This window comes from Rhinatrema bivittatum, chromosome 7 (assembly GCF_901001135.1).
Source record: "Rhinatrema bivittatum chromosome 7, aRhiBiv1.1, whole genome shotgun sequence".
Lineage (NCBI taxonomy): Eukaryota > Metazoa > Chordata > Amphibia > Gymnophiona > Rhinatrematidae > Rhinatrema > Rhinatrema bivittatum.
Window position 1 is genome coordinate 121,580,922 of NC_042621.1, and position 13,507 is coordinate 121,594,428.

At 42.8% G+C, this 13,507-nt stretch overlaps 2 protein-coding genes across 3 annotated transcripts in view; one reads left to right on the top strand and one right to left on the bottom strand.

Moving 5' to 3' along the window:
* The window catches only part of LOC115095421 (ropporin-1-like), a 62,018-nt gene extending 48,691 nt beyond the window's left edge, over positions 1-13,327 (top strand). Inside the window, exon 7 of the mRNA XM_029609043.1 lies at positions 13,105-13,327. Coding sequence (XP_029464903.1) covers positions 13,105-13,171 — 67 coding nt within the window. The 3' untranslated portion in view covers positions 13,172-13,327. The remainder of the gene's footprint in view (positions 1-13,104) is intronic.
* The window catches only part of LRRC20 (leucine rich repeat containing 20), a 384,326-nt gene that overhangs the window by 154,635 nt on the left and 216,184 nt on the right, over positions 1-13,507 (bottom strand). The window lies entirely within an intron of this gene.

Consider the following 13,507-nt stretch of genomic DNA (forward strand, 5'->3'; position numbering starts at 1 on the left):
GGTACTGGCACACAGACATTTAAAAGTGTGTATTTTGTTTGTTTGTGTTTACAACCTATTTTTCAGTTACCAGGGATAATTTGGAATCTTTTCACTCAGGTGGTTCTTTAATTATAGCCACATAGACTACTTTTGCTTTTATTAAAACCTCTCTATCAGGATGCCCTAACTCTTCTATTTTGTTAATATCCTTTGAAGATATCTCCCTCCAAAGCATGCACTGCTGAGCGACTGTCGGCTTTCTCCTTTGTTGTAGTTTAAAAGCTGCTCTATCACCTTTTCAAAGGTTAGCACCAGCAGCCTGGTTCCACCCTAGTTAAGGTGGAGCCCATCCTTTTGGAAAAGACTCCCCCTTCCTCAAAAGGTTGGCCAGTTCCTTACAAAACTGAATCCCTCTTCCTTGCACCATCGTCTCATCCACGTATTGAGGCTCCAAGTATTGCCTGCCTCTGGGACATGTGCGTGAACAGGGAACATTTCAGAGAATGCTACCCTGGAGGTTCTGGATTTCAGCTTTCTACCTAAGAGCCTAAATTTGGCCTCCAGAACCTCCCTCCCACACCTTCCTATGTCTTGGTGCCCACATGTATTATGATAGCTGGCTCCTCCCCATCACAGTCCAAAATCCTATCTAGATGGGTGAGGTCCACCACCTTCACACTAGGCATGCAAGTTAACAATCTTCATGTATACCAGTCACTTAGCTATCTACATTCCTAATAACTGAATCACCAACTATGACACCGACCTAACCCTTCCCCTCCTGGGCAGTAACCCTGGGAGACCCATCCTTGGTGCAAGAGGACAATGCATAAACTGAAGAGCAGCTCCTTGCTACAGGATCACTTCCTGCTACACTAAGGTGATGCTCTCCAGCCAAGTGAACTTCCTCCTCTAAGGCAGCACCAGGGCTGCCAGACTGGAGTTGGGACTTGGCAACTATGTCCCTGATATTCTCCTCGATATACTTCGATATATTTCCATTTTTGGGCATCTCACTGTTTTATGTAAACCGGAGTGATTTGTATTTCATACAAGAACCTCAGTATATAAAAAAATAAACAAATAAACAAACAAACAAACAAACAAACAAACAAACCTCTTTTTCTGCCTCAGCTCCTCCAAGTCTACCACTCTAGCCTCCAGAAATCAGGCTTATTGTATGAGAACCAGGAGAATTTTGCACTGGGTGCACACATGCAACTTTTCATCAATGGGTAAAAAAACCATACATGTGGCACTCGATGCAAAAAGTAGGAAGGCACCCTTCTTGCTGCTAGACTTCTGCCTTCAAATAATTTTGTTGATTTCTTAGTTAAGGCTGCTAAGGGAATAGGAATACATAAATTAGAATCCTTTAAATGTATTGGTGTATTTCCTATTAAGATGGTATGAACTGCAAGGGGATAATTAAACTCTTGTGGGCCGATACAGTAAAGTCCATGGGAGAGCGGGTGAACGCTCGCAGCCGACAAATCTCTTCTCCTCTTTGCTGCAAGTGGCTCCGCTTGTGGCACCACCTGACTGCTCTTTGGTGCCCCCAAGGGTTGGTGCCCCCAAGGGTTGGTGCCATAGGCAACTGCCTAAGGTCGCCTAAGGGACGCGCCGGCCCTGGCTATAAATGAGGTGTAGGTCAGAAAAAAAAATTTCCAGCCACATAATGAACTGATTTAGGGATCTGGATTAATGGGGGGGGGGGGGGGGGGGAATGCAGGCTAAATATCAGGAGGTCTGGAGGACCTACCTGTAGACTTGGCAAACTGGTAGCCGAAGTGGTGAAACTGGTCATGGCCTGGATGTGTGTGTTACTATAAAATTCCCTCACTTGTGTGTCCCAAAGCTGACATACACTGACTGCTGTGCACGTACAAGCTTAAAATATAAGGGGGAAAAATCCATTTCTCTCCCTCAAAAATCATCTGAATTAGTAAACTGATGCCCTAAACATAGTACAGCAATCATATATTTAAGGCGGCTTGAAGTTCGGATGTTAACAGAAACTCATCACTATTCATGGCTTGAAAAGGGCAAGAGGAGAAAGAGAAGATTAGGAAACTGAAGGCAGAGAAGGAGGGAGAGAAGCAGTGAGTGAGAGAAACAAGAGGAAGGGAATAGAAAGCAGGGCAGATGGTTAAAGAGATAAATGGATATAATTATGGAGGAATAAGATAAATACAATAGCAGAGAATATACTTACAGGAAAATATCAAACATAACTTGCTGCATCTATTTAAATACAAAATTGCTTTATGCTTTAAAATGTTTTACTCCACGGGTATGCATCTGCAGTTCTAAAGCACTGCAAAAAGATCTGATTTTCAGGATAACCAAAGAATGCTAATTAATCAGATTCTTACCAAATACGTCCAAATATCTCTCACAAGGAACCAGAACCAGCAACCTTCTTGTCTAATATCATCAGCGCCTACTACAGACCAAACAGTAGAAGTTCTTACTTCTTTGATGTAGTTTTAAACTCTTGAACTGTAAAAGGGATTCATTATCGCTCTTTAAATCAGTAAAGCCTCCAGAATATTTAGTGCTGAGAAGAAGTTTGTAAACCCCCCCGTTTTATACTCAAACATGATAAGATCACAATTTAAGCCCTGATACGAGAGAAAGATAACCCCATTTAATTAATAGCTCAGACAAAAAAAGAATATATTTTGATTATTTATTTTACGAAAAGATTCAACAATAAGTATCCTTGTGTGAAAAAGTATGTGAACTTTTCATTCAGTAAGTGGTGGAACCTCCTAGAGTAGCAATTCCTTCTAACTGTTGATCAGTCTCTCCCGTCATCCTTGGGGAATTTTGGCCCATTCTTCACTCAAAACAGTTTCAGTTCTGTGTCATTTGAGGGCTTCATTGCATGAACAGCTTGCTTAAGGTCTTGCCACGACATTTCAAAAGAGTTTAGATTAGGACTTTTGACTTAGCCAATCCAAAATATGAAATCTCTTCTTCTTCAGCCATTCTGTACTAGACAGACAAAAAGGAAGTGGGAGGGGTGAGATGGACAGAGCCAGGTGTGACTTGTGAAAACAAGGGACATCCAGGACCATATGTGAACTCTCTTTCACACACACACACACACACATATACATGGCCACTTTTCACATGCTCAATGAGCACTGGTGGGTGAAGGATGGCTTAAGTTGGGGATGCAGAAGGATGGCTGGGGGTTGGGGAATACAGAATCACTGGGGTAAGGAGGAGAAGGCAGATAGAGAAAATGGGGCTCTAACCCCACCTTCTCTCTTCCCTCCCCAGCCCTCCAGTGTTCCTTGTCCCCCACCTCCTCTCCCTGAAGGATCACTCTCTCCAACAACTCTCTTCCTCTCCCTTCTCAGTGGAGAGGAACAAAAAGTTGGTTCACCTCTGTTTTGGAGGAGTAGGAGCAAACTGGTGAATACAGTCTCCATGGACAGGGATGTGGTACCTGGAATTCAAAAGCATGGCCTGCTCTTTACCTCCTTGAGCATGGAATAAAAGGAGCAACACCACATGCTCTCCTCACTCACTCTTTTCTCTCTCCTTCTCCTCACCAGTCAATCCTTTCTCCACCACTTCTGATCACTTAATTCACAGACTGCCTTCCCACTCGGATCATCTCACTCACAGACCTTCAGATCCCCCTTCACTCACATCCCGCAGAACCTTTGATCCTCTGACCGACTCTTTCCCCCTCTCCGCCACACAAAGCACAACTTCTCTGATGCCATCACTCACTCTTTTGTCCTACCACATTGCATCCCTCACTCTCCCTCCTCCTCCCTCTGACTCCTTCATTCCATTCCCCCCATCCCCTCATTCATTCTCTTGGCCCTTTTACCTTCACCAGCAGCAGAAGCAGAAGGGCCTGGGGTGATGGCATGATAAGCAGCCTTTGAAGACTGAGTTTAAGTTTTATGTGCTGCAAGCCAGGAGAAAATAGTTTCCAGATAGCAGTTAATTATTGTTCAAGTCATCTAATTGTGATTGATCAACATATGCCACTAACTGCATATTGCCTGCAAATAAAAAGACAGCTACCCTCAAGACTTTGTCACAAGGGATGCTAGATAAAGATTAAATTATGTAACAGTCCAGAAGGCAAAAGATCTAAAGGGGAGGTTAAGGAGCCAAAAGATTTTAAGAGGCCAATATTCAAAGCTACTTAGTCTGATAAGTCACTTATGCGGCTAAGTAGATAGCAGGATAAATCAGGGGCGGGCAATGGGTGGATCGGGGTGGTGCTATTTATCTGGTTAACTGAGCTGGATAAATGCTAAAATACAGGTATGCTAAATGGATAAATTAGACCTGCCAGACAGCAGATCTAATTTAGGCCTGGATTTTCTAAAATTACAGGCCTTTGAGAATCGCGCGGTACCGGGGGGGGGGGGGGGGGCCTGTGAAAGCCGGCAGCGATCGCACCACCGCGGTGTTATTGCTGCTGGCTTTCGCAAACCAATAGTGTCATCATGAAAGGTGGTGCTATTGGGCGCGTTACTGGCGGTGATAAGGGTTCTTACCTTTTTGCCGCCAGTGATGTCTCCGCCGCGTCCGCCCCGGTGCCGCCCCGACTCCTCCCCTTCCGGTGCTGACACCGCCCCGATCTAGGTAATTAGAAAATGACCCCCTTAGCCAGATCTAACTTATCCAGCTAAGTAGCAATTTGTGCATGGATATTCAGCAGCATAGCTGTGTTGCTGATTATCCCCTGTAAGATAGCTGGATACGTTTTATACAGCTAACTTACATAAACGTTTATCTTTCAATACTGACCTCGGATTGTTTTATAAGGCTTATTATTTTAAGTTTACTGAAGGTAGAGAAAGATCTCAAATATTGGAGCTAATGAATCAAAAGATTCCATAATTCGGGGGGGGGGGGGGGGGAGGGGGCAACTCTGGTCCTCGAGAGCCACAAACAGGTGGCTCTCATGCATATTCATTGTAGATAGATATCCTGAAAACCAGACCTGCTTGTGGCTCTTGGGGACCAGAGTTGGCCACCCCTGACATAATTACTGATAGAGACTGATTATAAGACAAAGTCTCTGCATTGAAGAGCTGCAGCAAGGGAAGTTAACAATCTTTCAGGATGTTGATTATATGTATATATTTTTTTTTTTAATATAATTTCTTTATTAACATTTTACATTGAAAATTCAACACTCAGGATATACAACTGCTATGTCTGCAATAAGTACACATGCAGTCCCTTGTGTCTCCCATCCCTACCCGTGTGCAGAGTCTTATAACTTATATATCAAGAGTTCCTTAGGGATATCCCCCCCCCCCCCCATTACCCCCTCCCCCCCTTCCCTCTGAAATCATTACTATGCTTAAGCTGCTGGATGGAGTCGCCTTTCGCCGGTCAGGATGAGGAGGAAGATTGATACACCATCTGGGCCAATTGTGTGATGGTTTCCTTCGTGGAGAGTGGAAGCCTAGACCAATATGTCCACCAGATAGCCTCACACTTTGCATATGCCTTCTTCGATCTAGCTCCCGCTGTCAAGAATTCAAATTGCATATGCAAGTTCATTCTATTTTTCTAGTACGATAATTGAGGTTTGTCCTTAGTAATCCAAGTTGCCAGTATGGTTTGAACTCCAATTAACAACACTTTACCTAAAAGCAATGCTTGCGGTTCAGACAGTGATAACACTATTGCTAAACAATCGAAATAAGCATATTTTCGGGTCCCTGGGTATATCTTTTCCCAGTATCTGGTTCACCTCTTGCAAAAGTTCAGTCCAAAACCCAGCAATCACTGTGCATTCCCAAATACAATGATAAAAGGTTCCTTTTTCCTGATCACATTTTATACACACATCCGATTCACAGAGTTTTGCAGCATACATCCAGGAGGGAGACATATACATACAATGTAGGACTTTGTAACCCACTTCCCTCATACTAGAGTTTTCAAAGTACATATCCCCTTCTCGAATAATTTGCCCAACTTCTTCAATAGATAATGTGAGATTGGCCTGTCTTATCCATTTATTCTGGATATTAACTAATATAGCATTGTTATTTATTTATTTATTTATTTCGGATTTTTATATACCGACATTCTCAATACAAGTATCGAATCAGGTCGGTTTACATATAACAAAACTTTCGCACAAATGGCGTTACATGGAACAGCGTTTCTTAACATATAACATATAGCATTTAGCATATAACCTATAACATATAGATATTAATAATAAATTAAATTAAATATTACATAGATAATAATAATAGTAACTCGTCAACAGGACGTAAGGGATAGAATTTAAAAGTTTCATGTATATAGCGCTAGTATTAATTCTTTTCCCCGCTTGCAGAAAGAAATCCCGCAGAATGGCTGGATGGTATGGGTCCGACCCTATGGGCCATAAGTTATGTATATAGTGGCGCACTTGCAGGTACCCATAAAACTCCTTAGCTTCCATACCGAACTGTTCCTTAAGCTCTTGAAACTACTTGATCCTTAATGTGCGTGGATCTAAGAATTGATATAAGTTACTCAAGCCCCGGGCCTCCCACGATCTGAACAATGTCGAGGATGTACCTCCTGGGAATTGAGGGTTTCCGATTAGTGTTAAAAAAGGTATATACAGCTTCTTCATTCCCAGTTTGCTTACACACAAACATCTCCAGGCTGCTCTTCCCGCCTTAAAAATCGCGCTCTCTCTTATGAACCCTGGTAACTCTGAGCTTTGAGCCTGCAGAATATTCCCTGGGCGCATAGGAGAGCACCATTCCACCATAAAAGAGATAGGCGTGCAAATACTTGAAGCATTCAGCCAATCATATATATGTCGGAGAATACATGCCAGATTATAGTCCCTCCAGTTGGGGCAGTTCAGACCTCCCTGTCCTTTAGGCTTCATTATAGTTTGCAGGGGTAGCCTCGCTTTATGGGAGCCCCACAAATATGCCCGAATTATTCGATTTATATATGAGTCAGATCCTTTTTCTTCAGCCATAGGGGAAGTTGTTGCAATACATATATCCATCTAGGCAATTCTACCATTTTCAGTAAACATATCTTTCCGGTCAAGGAAAGGGGCAGATGTGTCCACATACCCAAAGTCTGCCCCATCTTTTTTAATAATGGGCCGATGTTTGCAGCATAGAGGTTCGACACTTCCATAGGAAGTCGCACTCCCAGGTATTTCATTTCAGCTCCTACCCATCGCAAAGGGAATGGGCCCTCCCAGTTAGACTGCATCGAACTCCCCAGAGCCATGGTTTCTGATTTATCTGTATTAATTTTCAGCCCCGCAAAAGCCCCAAAAGCCACTTGGTGTTGCAAAACATGTGATAAGGTTTTTTGAGGGTTAGTTAAGAACACCAACACATCATCAGCGAATGCTGAAACGGTAAACTCTTGGTGTCTCACCTGAAACCCTGTTATCCCCGGGTCTGCATCTATCTTTCTCAGTAAAGGGTCTATGGACAAACATATAACAATGGGGAGAGCGGGCATCCTTGTCTTGTGCCCCTGTGAAGTCGGAAATCTTGCGAGATCTGCCCATTGGCACAGATCGCTGAATATGGCTCCTTATATAGCATAGCAATGCTCTCTACAATCGCCCCTCGTAGACCATAATGATCCAGAACAGAGAACAGGTAAGGCCAGGAGACCCTATCAAAGGCCTTTTCTGAATCAAAACCTACCACAATGGCCTCCTGTCCCCTGCTCTGGCAAGTGTCCATGGCAGGAAGTAACTTAGTCATATTGGCACTGACAGATCTCCCCTTAACGAATCCGGCTTGTTGGGATATGATAATATCTGGAAATACAATGCTCAGGTGATCAGCCATAATCTTGGCGAATAACTTTGACTCAAAATTAAGTAACGATATTGGCCTGTAAGAAGCAGGGGAAGCAAGGTCTTTGCCCCGTTTTTCTAGAACAGTGATATATGCTTTCGTAACCTCTGTGGGGAAACTACCCTTTCACTGCGCATCTTGAAAAAAGTTTAACAGTGCCCCCGAAGCTTGATTAACGAATACTTTATAATATTCGGCACTCATCCCATCGGGCCCTGGAGCCTTGTTCCTTTTACTGCCCTTAATGATATCAATGAGCTCTTCCAGCTTAATGGGAGCATTCAACCTCTCCAACTGATCATTCGTAACCTGGGGGATATGTAGGTCTTTAAAGAATTCATTTTCTTCCCTTGTACCACCTAGTCTGTCCTCTCTATATAGGGCTTCATAGAAAGACCTAAATTTCACGCATACCTCAGCACTGGAAGTAATGGGATCCCCCTTTTCATTTTTAAGTTTATCAATATAGGTTTTGCCCCTCTGCTTCCGTACCATATTTGCCAACAACCCCTCCAGTTTTATTTCCAAATTGGAAACATTTGTGTGCACCTTTGTGAAGCATTTTTTGTGCTCTAAGATGTAATAGCGTATTTAAGGTACTCAGGAGGTCACAGTACTCCCTCTGATTCTCTTTAGTCTGTTGTGCCAATTTTTGTTTTGCCACTCCAATCTGCTGTTCTAGAAGGAGAATATTTTTATGCATTTCCTTATTTTTTGCTATGAGATAGGCGGTAATATCTCCCCTTAGCGCCACCTTACTGGCCTCCCAAAATAAACTAGGATCCTCCTGGTGCTCCTTGTTGTGGGTTACATACTCGTGCCATTTTTCCCTCAGGTACTCCTGAAAATTCTTATCGTCCGTCAGTTGGGACGGGAATCGCCATTGGCGGTTCGCAGTTGTCCTTCCACCCAGTACGTCTAACCACACCATAGCATGATCAGAAATTGCCACATTGCCAATCTGCGATCGTTGCACTTTAGGGAACAGAGTATCAGAAACCAGAATATAATCAATCCTTGACATACTGGCATGAGCCCTTGAAACATGTGTATAGTCACGTTCTGTAGGGTGTAACGTGCGCCATATATCCAAGACATGCAGCTCTTTACATAAATATGCTATCCCCTTATCCAGGGAGGACTTAATAGAAGTTTGTATTTGGGATCTATCTAAGCTTTGCTCATGTACACAGTTAAAATCACCCATAAGAATAAGCGGTCCCTTCTGAATAGGAATTAACCTACTCACCAGATTTTGGAAAAATTGGTGATTGTATGCATTTGGGGTATATGTGGAGCAAATAGTTACGTCACTACCTTGTAACTTCCCTGTGAGTATCACAATGCGCCCCTGATCGTCCATGACTTGCTGTGAAAGCGCAAAGTGTAGGCTTTTGTGAATTAGGATAGCCGTTCCAGCCTTACGCCCCACGGCTGGCGAGTAGTAACAAGAGCCTACCCAACCCCGTTTCAACTTTTTGCTCTCATGATCAGAGAGGTGTGTTTCTTGTAACACTACAATTTATACTTTTTGTCTATTGAGCACGCTCAAAACCTTTTGGCGTTTGATAGGTGAGTTTAATCCCCCCACATTCCATGTACAGTATCTCACCCTAGCCATCCTCCAGCCATATCGTTAACCATCCCTCATACTTCTTTGCCGGCGTTTGGCTAGAGGCCTCCCAGCCTGAACCTCCAGCCTCTTCCCCTCTCGATCTGCACTTTCACCTAATAACGATATCTTCGTGCGCCATATGTGGTTACCATCTAAACAGTAAATGCAAACTCCATCGAGAAAAACTGACTCCCTGTTCCCTCCCCCTATTGTTCTCCCTCCTCCACCCCCCATTCCCTTATTTCCCCATCATTCATCCAATATCCCTTTAACCCAGAAAACCATAATACTGAAAACCATAATACTGAAAGAATAACAATTGCCCCTCTAAATCGGAGCATGAGATCAGTGTCTATAATGCGTTCGGGTGTAGCCCCCCTAACCTTGGATTCGGAGCACCTATTGTCTCGTACCCCTATCACTTCAGCTTAAAACAATGGACCTTAACTTAATGTGGCTTAATTAAGCACTCCAGTCACAGCAAAATGCCTTCTGCTGCCTCTGCAATCCCCAGCAGCCATGTATAATAGGTAAAGTCCCTGCTACCGGTACTGTCCTGCTAGGATTTTAGCCACCAAACTCTCTTCAACGTTGACCTTCTAGGCTTGCTAGCCATTCCGCAGCTTTGTCTGGTCCTTCAAAGGACAAAACCTTTCTGTCTCTCCATACTTTCAGGGTAGCAGGGAATAGCAGAGAGAAGCGAATGTTTCTGTTGAACAAATCATTGCAAGTCGGCGAAAAAAGTTTACGTTTGGCCGCTACTGCAGCTGAGAAATCCTGGAAAATAATTATCTTCTGGTCATTATATTTCAGTTCCCTTTGTTTTCGGAAAGCATTCAAAATCATTGTTTTCTGTGTCCAGTCTAGAAAACGCGCAATTACCAATCTGGGCCTGCGATCCGTTTCCCGCCTTGGCCCTAGACGGTGCACTCTTTCCACTGTCAGTTTACCTGTTAGCTCCGGGAGCTGCAGGGCCTTTGGCAGCCATTCCTCCATCACAGCTTTCAGTTCTCCCTCACTGACCGCGTCTGGCAGTCCGAGGAATTTGAGATTGTTCCTCCGGGCCCTATTTTCCAAGTCTTCAACCTTGCTCGTCGCGCCTTTGATCTCTGTTTCCAAGGTTGCCACTCTCGCCGCAAGAGCCTGGGTGTCCTCCTCCACCACCGCTATTCACCCTTCAGCAATGTCAATTCGTTTACCAATGTCTCCCATAGATTCCTTGAGCAATTTAAAATTTTCCGAAATACCTTCAAATTTTGGCTCGAGGCCCTTTATCATTGCATCTGTGAGACAAGAAATCGCCGTGTCGTCCAGCCCTCCGCCTTCTGTATTGCCGCGTGTGGCGGCCATTTTGATTTCTGGTTCTCCGCTTTTATTTTTCTCTTTTTTCGCCAGTTTCGCTGCCATTTCGACCGTAAAAACGCCACAGGAAGCCAACTCAGTAGTTCTCGTGCCGAAGATTTTCACCGTTTACCGTCAAGGTGCAATATTCACTGCTTTTTTTTTCAATTTCAGGGGGCTACACCTGGAGCCGCCGCGAGACCAGCCCGTCCGGCTCACCGCATCACGTGATCTCTATATGTTTTTTTGGTTTTTTTTTAAATTAAAAAAAAAAAAAAAAAAAAAAAAATCAGATGGGAACATCTCCACAGCTAAGCCACTCACTTCGCTCTCAGCTGCAATATTCTTCCTATCGGATAGACTTTAAACAATTTTGAAACTCTGTCGGGAATAATTATCTGCCAGTCTCAGCTGAGTTACATAGTAGTCTTGTTATTTTAGTAGTTTCAACTGCGACCTATACCTGGAAATATTACCTTTGCACAAGTTCTTAGTAAAATAATTTTGTTTTTTCTGCCACATCCTTTCAGAGTGCTGAACTTGATTTGTAAGATGGTAAAGACCAAGGTTCTTAATTTGGAAGGCAGTGTTTGTTTTTTTGGCAAACAAAACAATAGTTATTGTGATCAAAGAGCTCGATTTTTGTCCAGAGAACATTATTCCAGAAGTCTTGTGGGTCATCCAGATGCTGTACAGCAAGCCTGAGGCAGGAAGCAAAATTCCTTCAGAGAGCAGTGGTTTCTTCCTAGCCATCACCCCATGAATACTGTTGCCATTCAGTTTTTTTCTGATGGCCGATACATGAATCACCACATTTGCCACAGCGAGAAAGGCCTGCAGATCTTTATATGGGGGTTCTTTCTGACTTCAAGGATGCTTTTCTAGTTTGCTCTTTGGTAATATATTGGCAGGGTCAAGTCACTGTAGTTTTCAACTTTTTCTATTTGTCTGTCTGTCTGTCTGTCTGTCTGACAGCAAACATTTAGAAATGGTCTTTTAACCCTGTCCAGACAGATAAACATTAACTACTTTTTTTTTTTTTTATTGTATATCTTCTGAAATTTCTTTTGATTGTGACATGATGAGTTCCCACTAACTTTTATGGTGAAAATCAAATGCAAGAACGTTTGTCCAACTCAGTCGTGAGGATTTACTCTGCTGAGTGGCTAACCTGTTACCCAATTATTTACACACCTGATTCTAATTATCCAATTAACTATGTTATGGAAACTAGGGGTTCACTTATTACTTCACACACACTGACTGAATTAGTCTTATTGTTCTTTGTTTGTACATTGTGTCTCAAATGCAGCAATTTTTTTTTTTAAATTTGGACCCTTTTTATTGCACAAGAAAAAAATGGTTTGAATTAAACAAGGGTATCATGGCAAGAACTTGTAATTCACATCATTAAACTTGGAGTAAACAAACTTTTTCACTGCACTGCAAGCATCAAACCTGGATTTAGGCATAGGCAAATTCTGAAGCCAAATACCTGAGTCAAAGAGAAGCTTGCTCCTGCATCCTTTAAGGTCATGTGCTGGTGTCACTTGAAAGGGGAGCCACAGTGGCACATTACTCCCCTCTCCCCATTCTCCGATCTCAGTTGAGGATTCCCCCCACTCTCTACTCTCTGGGTGCCAAAAACTTAAATCCAGCCTGGGCAAACAATGCTATAATTAAAGTGGGGCAATTTTCAGTGAGCCGGCTAGGTGCAAAATATGCAGGTACTTTGTACACATGTAATTTGAAGTAAATTTTCAAACAGAAACTCTGCAGGCGGTTTCTCTTTCAAAATTCATTTAAACATTATCATAGGTACAAAAATGCCCACAATTTGTGCTATTTGTGCAGGTGGAGGAATAAGGGCAAAAACTATCATTTTGGGAGATTTGATCAGAAAAGCGTTTAAGTAATTTTAAATAAACTATGCAGGTACATCTGAAAATATAGTTTTACATGCACAGTTTGCTCCAGCAACCTAAACGCTCACCCAGAAATCCCTCTTTTTAATACAGCTAAAGGACAAAAATATTTTTAGCCACTCTGAGGGGTGCAGTTTGCATCCTAGGGAGACCTAGTCAATTAACATGGTATAACCTGGCTAGATCCCTTTGAAAATTGACCTTAGTATGTGTAAGCTCTGTTCTTATCACCAGAGAGTGATAAAGGCTGGTATGATTTAAGGGGGAAGAGTCAGGATGAGAGAAGAAGGTAAAGAATTGAAGACTGGGAAGGGTGTGGCTGTGAGAAGAGGCTGTGCCTTTTGTATTCCATGTTCCATAACACTTGCAACATTAACCTATTTGCATCCATTTCTGTACACAGCATTGGACCAGATGAATTGATCAAGGTGTCTGATTTTATTAACAATCCCAAGGTGAGGCTAGAATAAAATCACCAACACCAACAATGAAAGAAAAGTTGCTTGTGGAAGACATGAGGACCTTCAAGACCCATTATGGTAACTCAACCAAGGGACCATCAACAATACATCAATCATACAACCATTGGCGCAATAAACGATGCAACCAAAAAAAAAAAAAAAATGATGAGCACTAGTGTGGATATTAGATATCAAATCTGAATGTGTCTTCTATATGTTATTTCTCTTGCTTTCTTCTTCCCCCTGCCACACAGACACAGCAGGGCTGCCATTTCTCAGTAACCAACTTAAGCAGATGCCTAGACTGCTCTCTGTTGGCTGTAATTTCCTATATGGTGCTCTGCA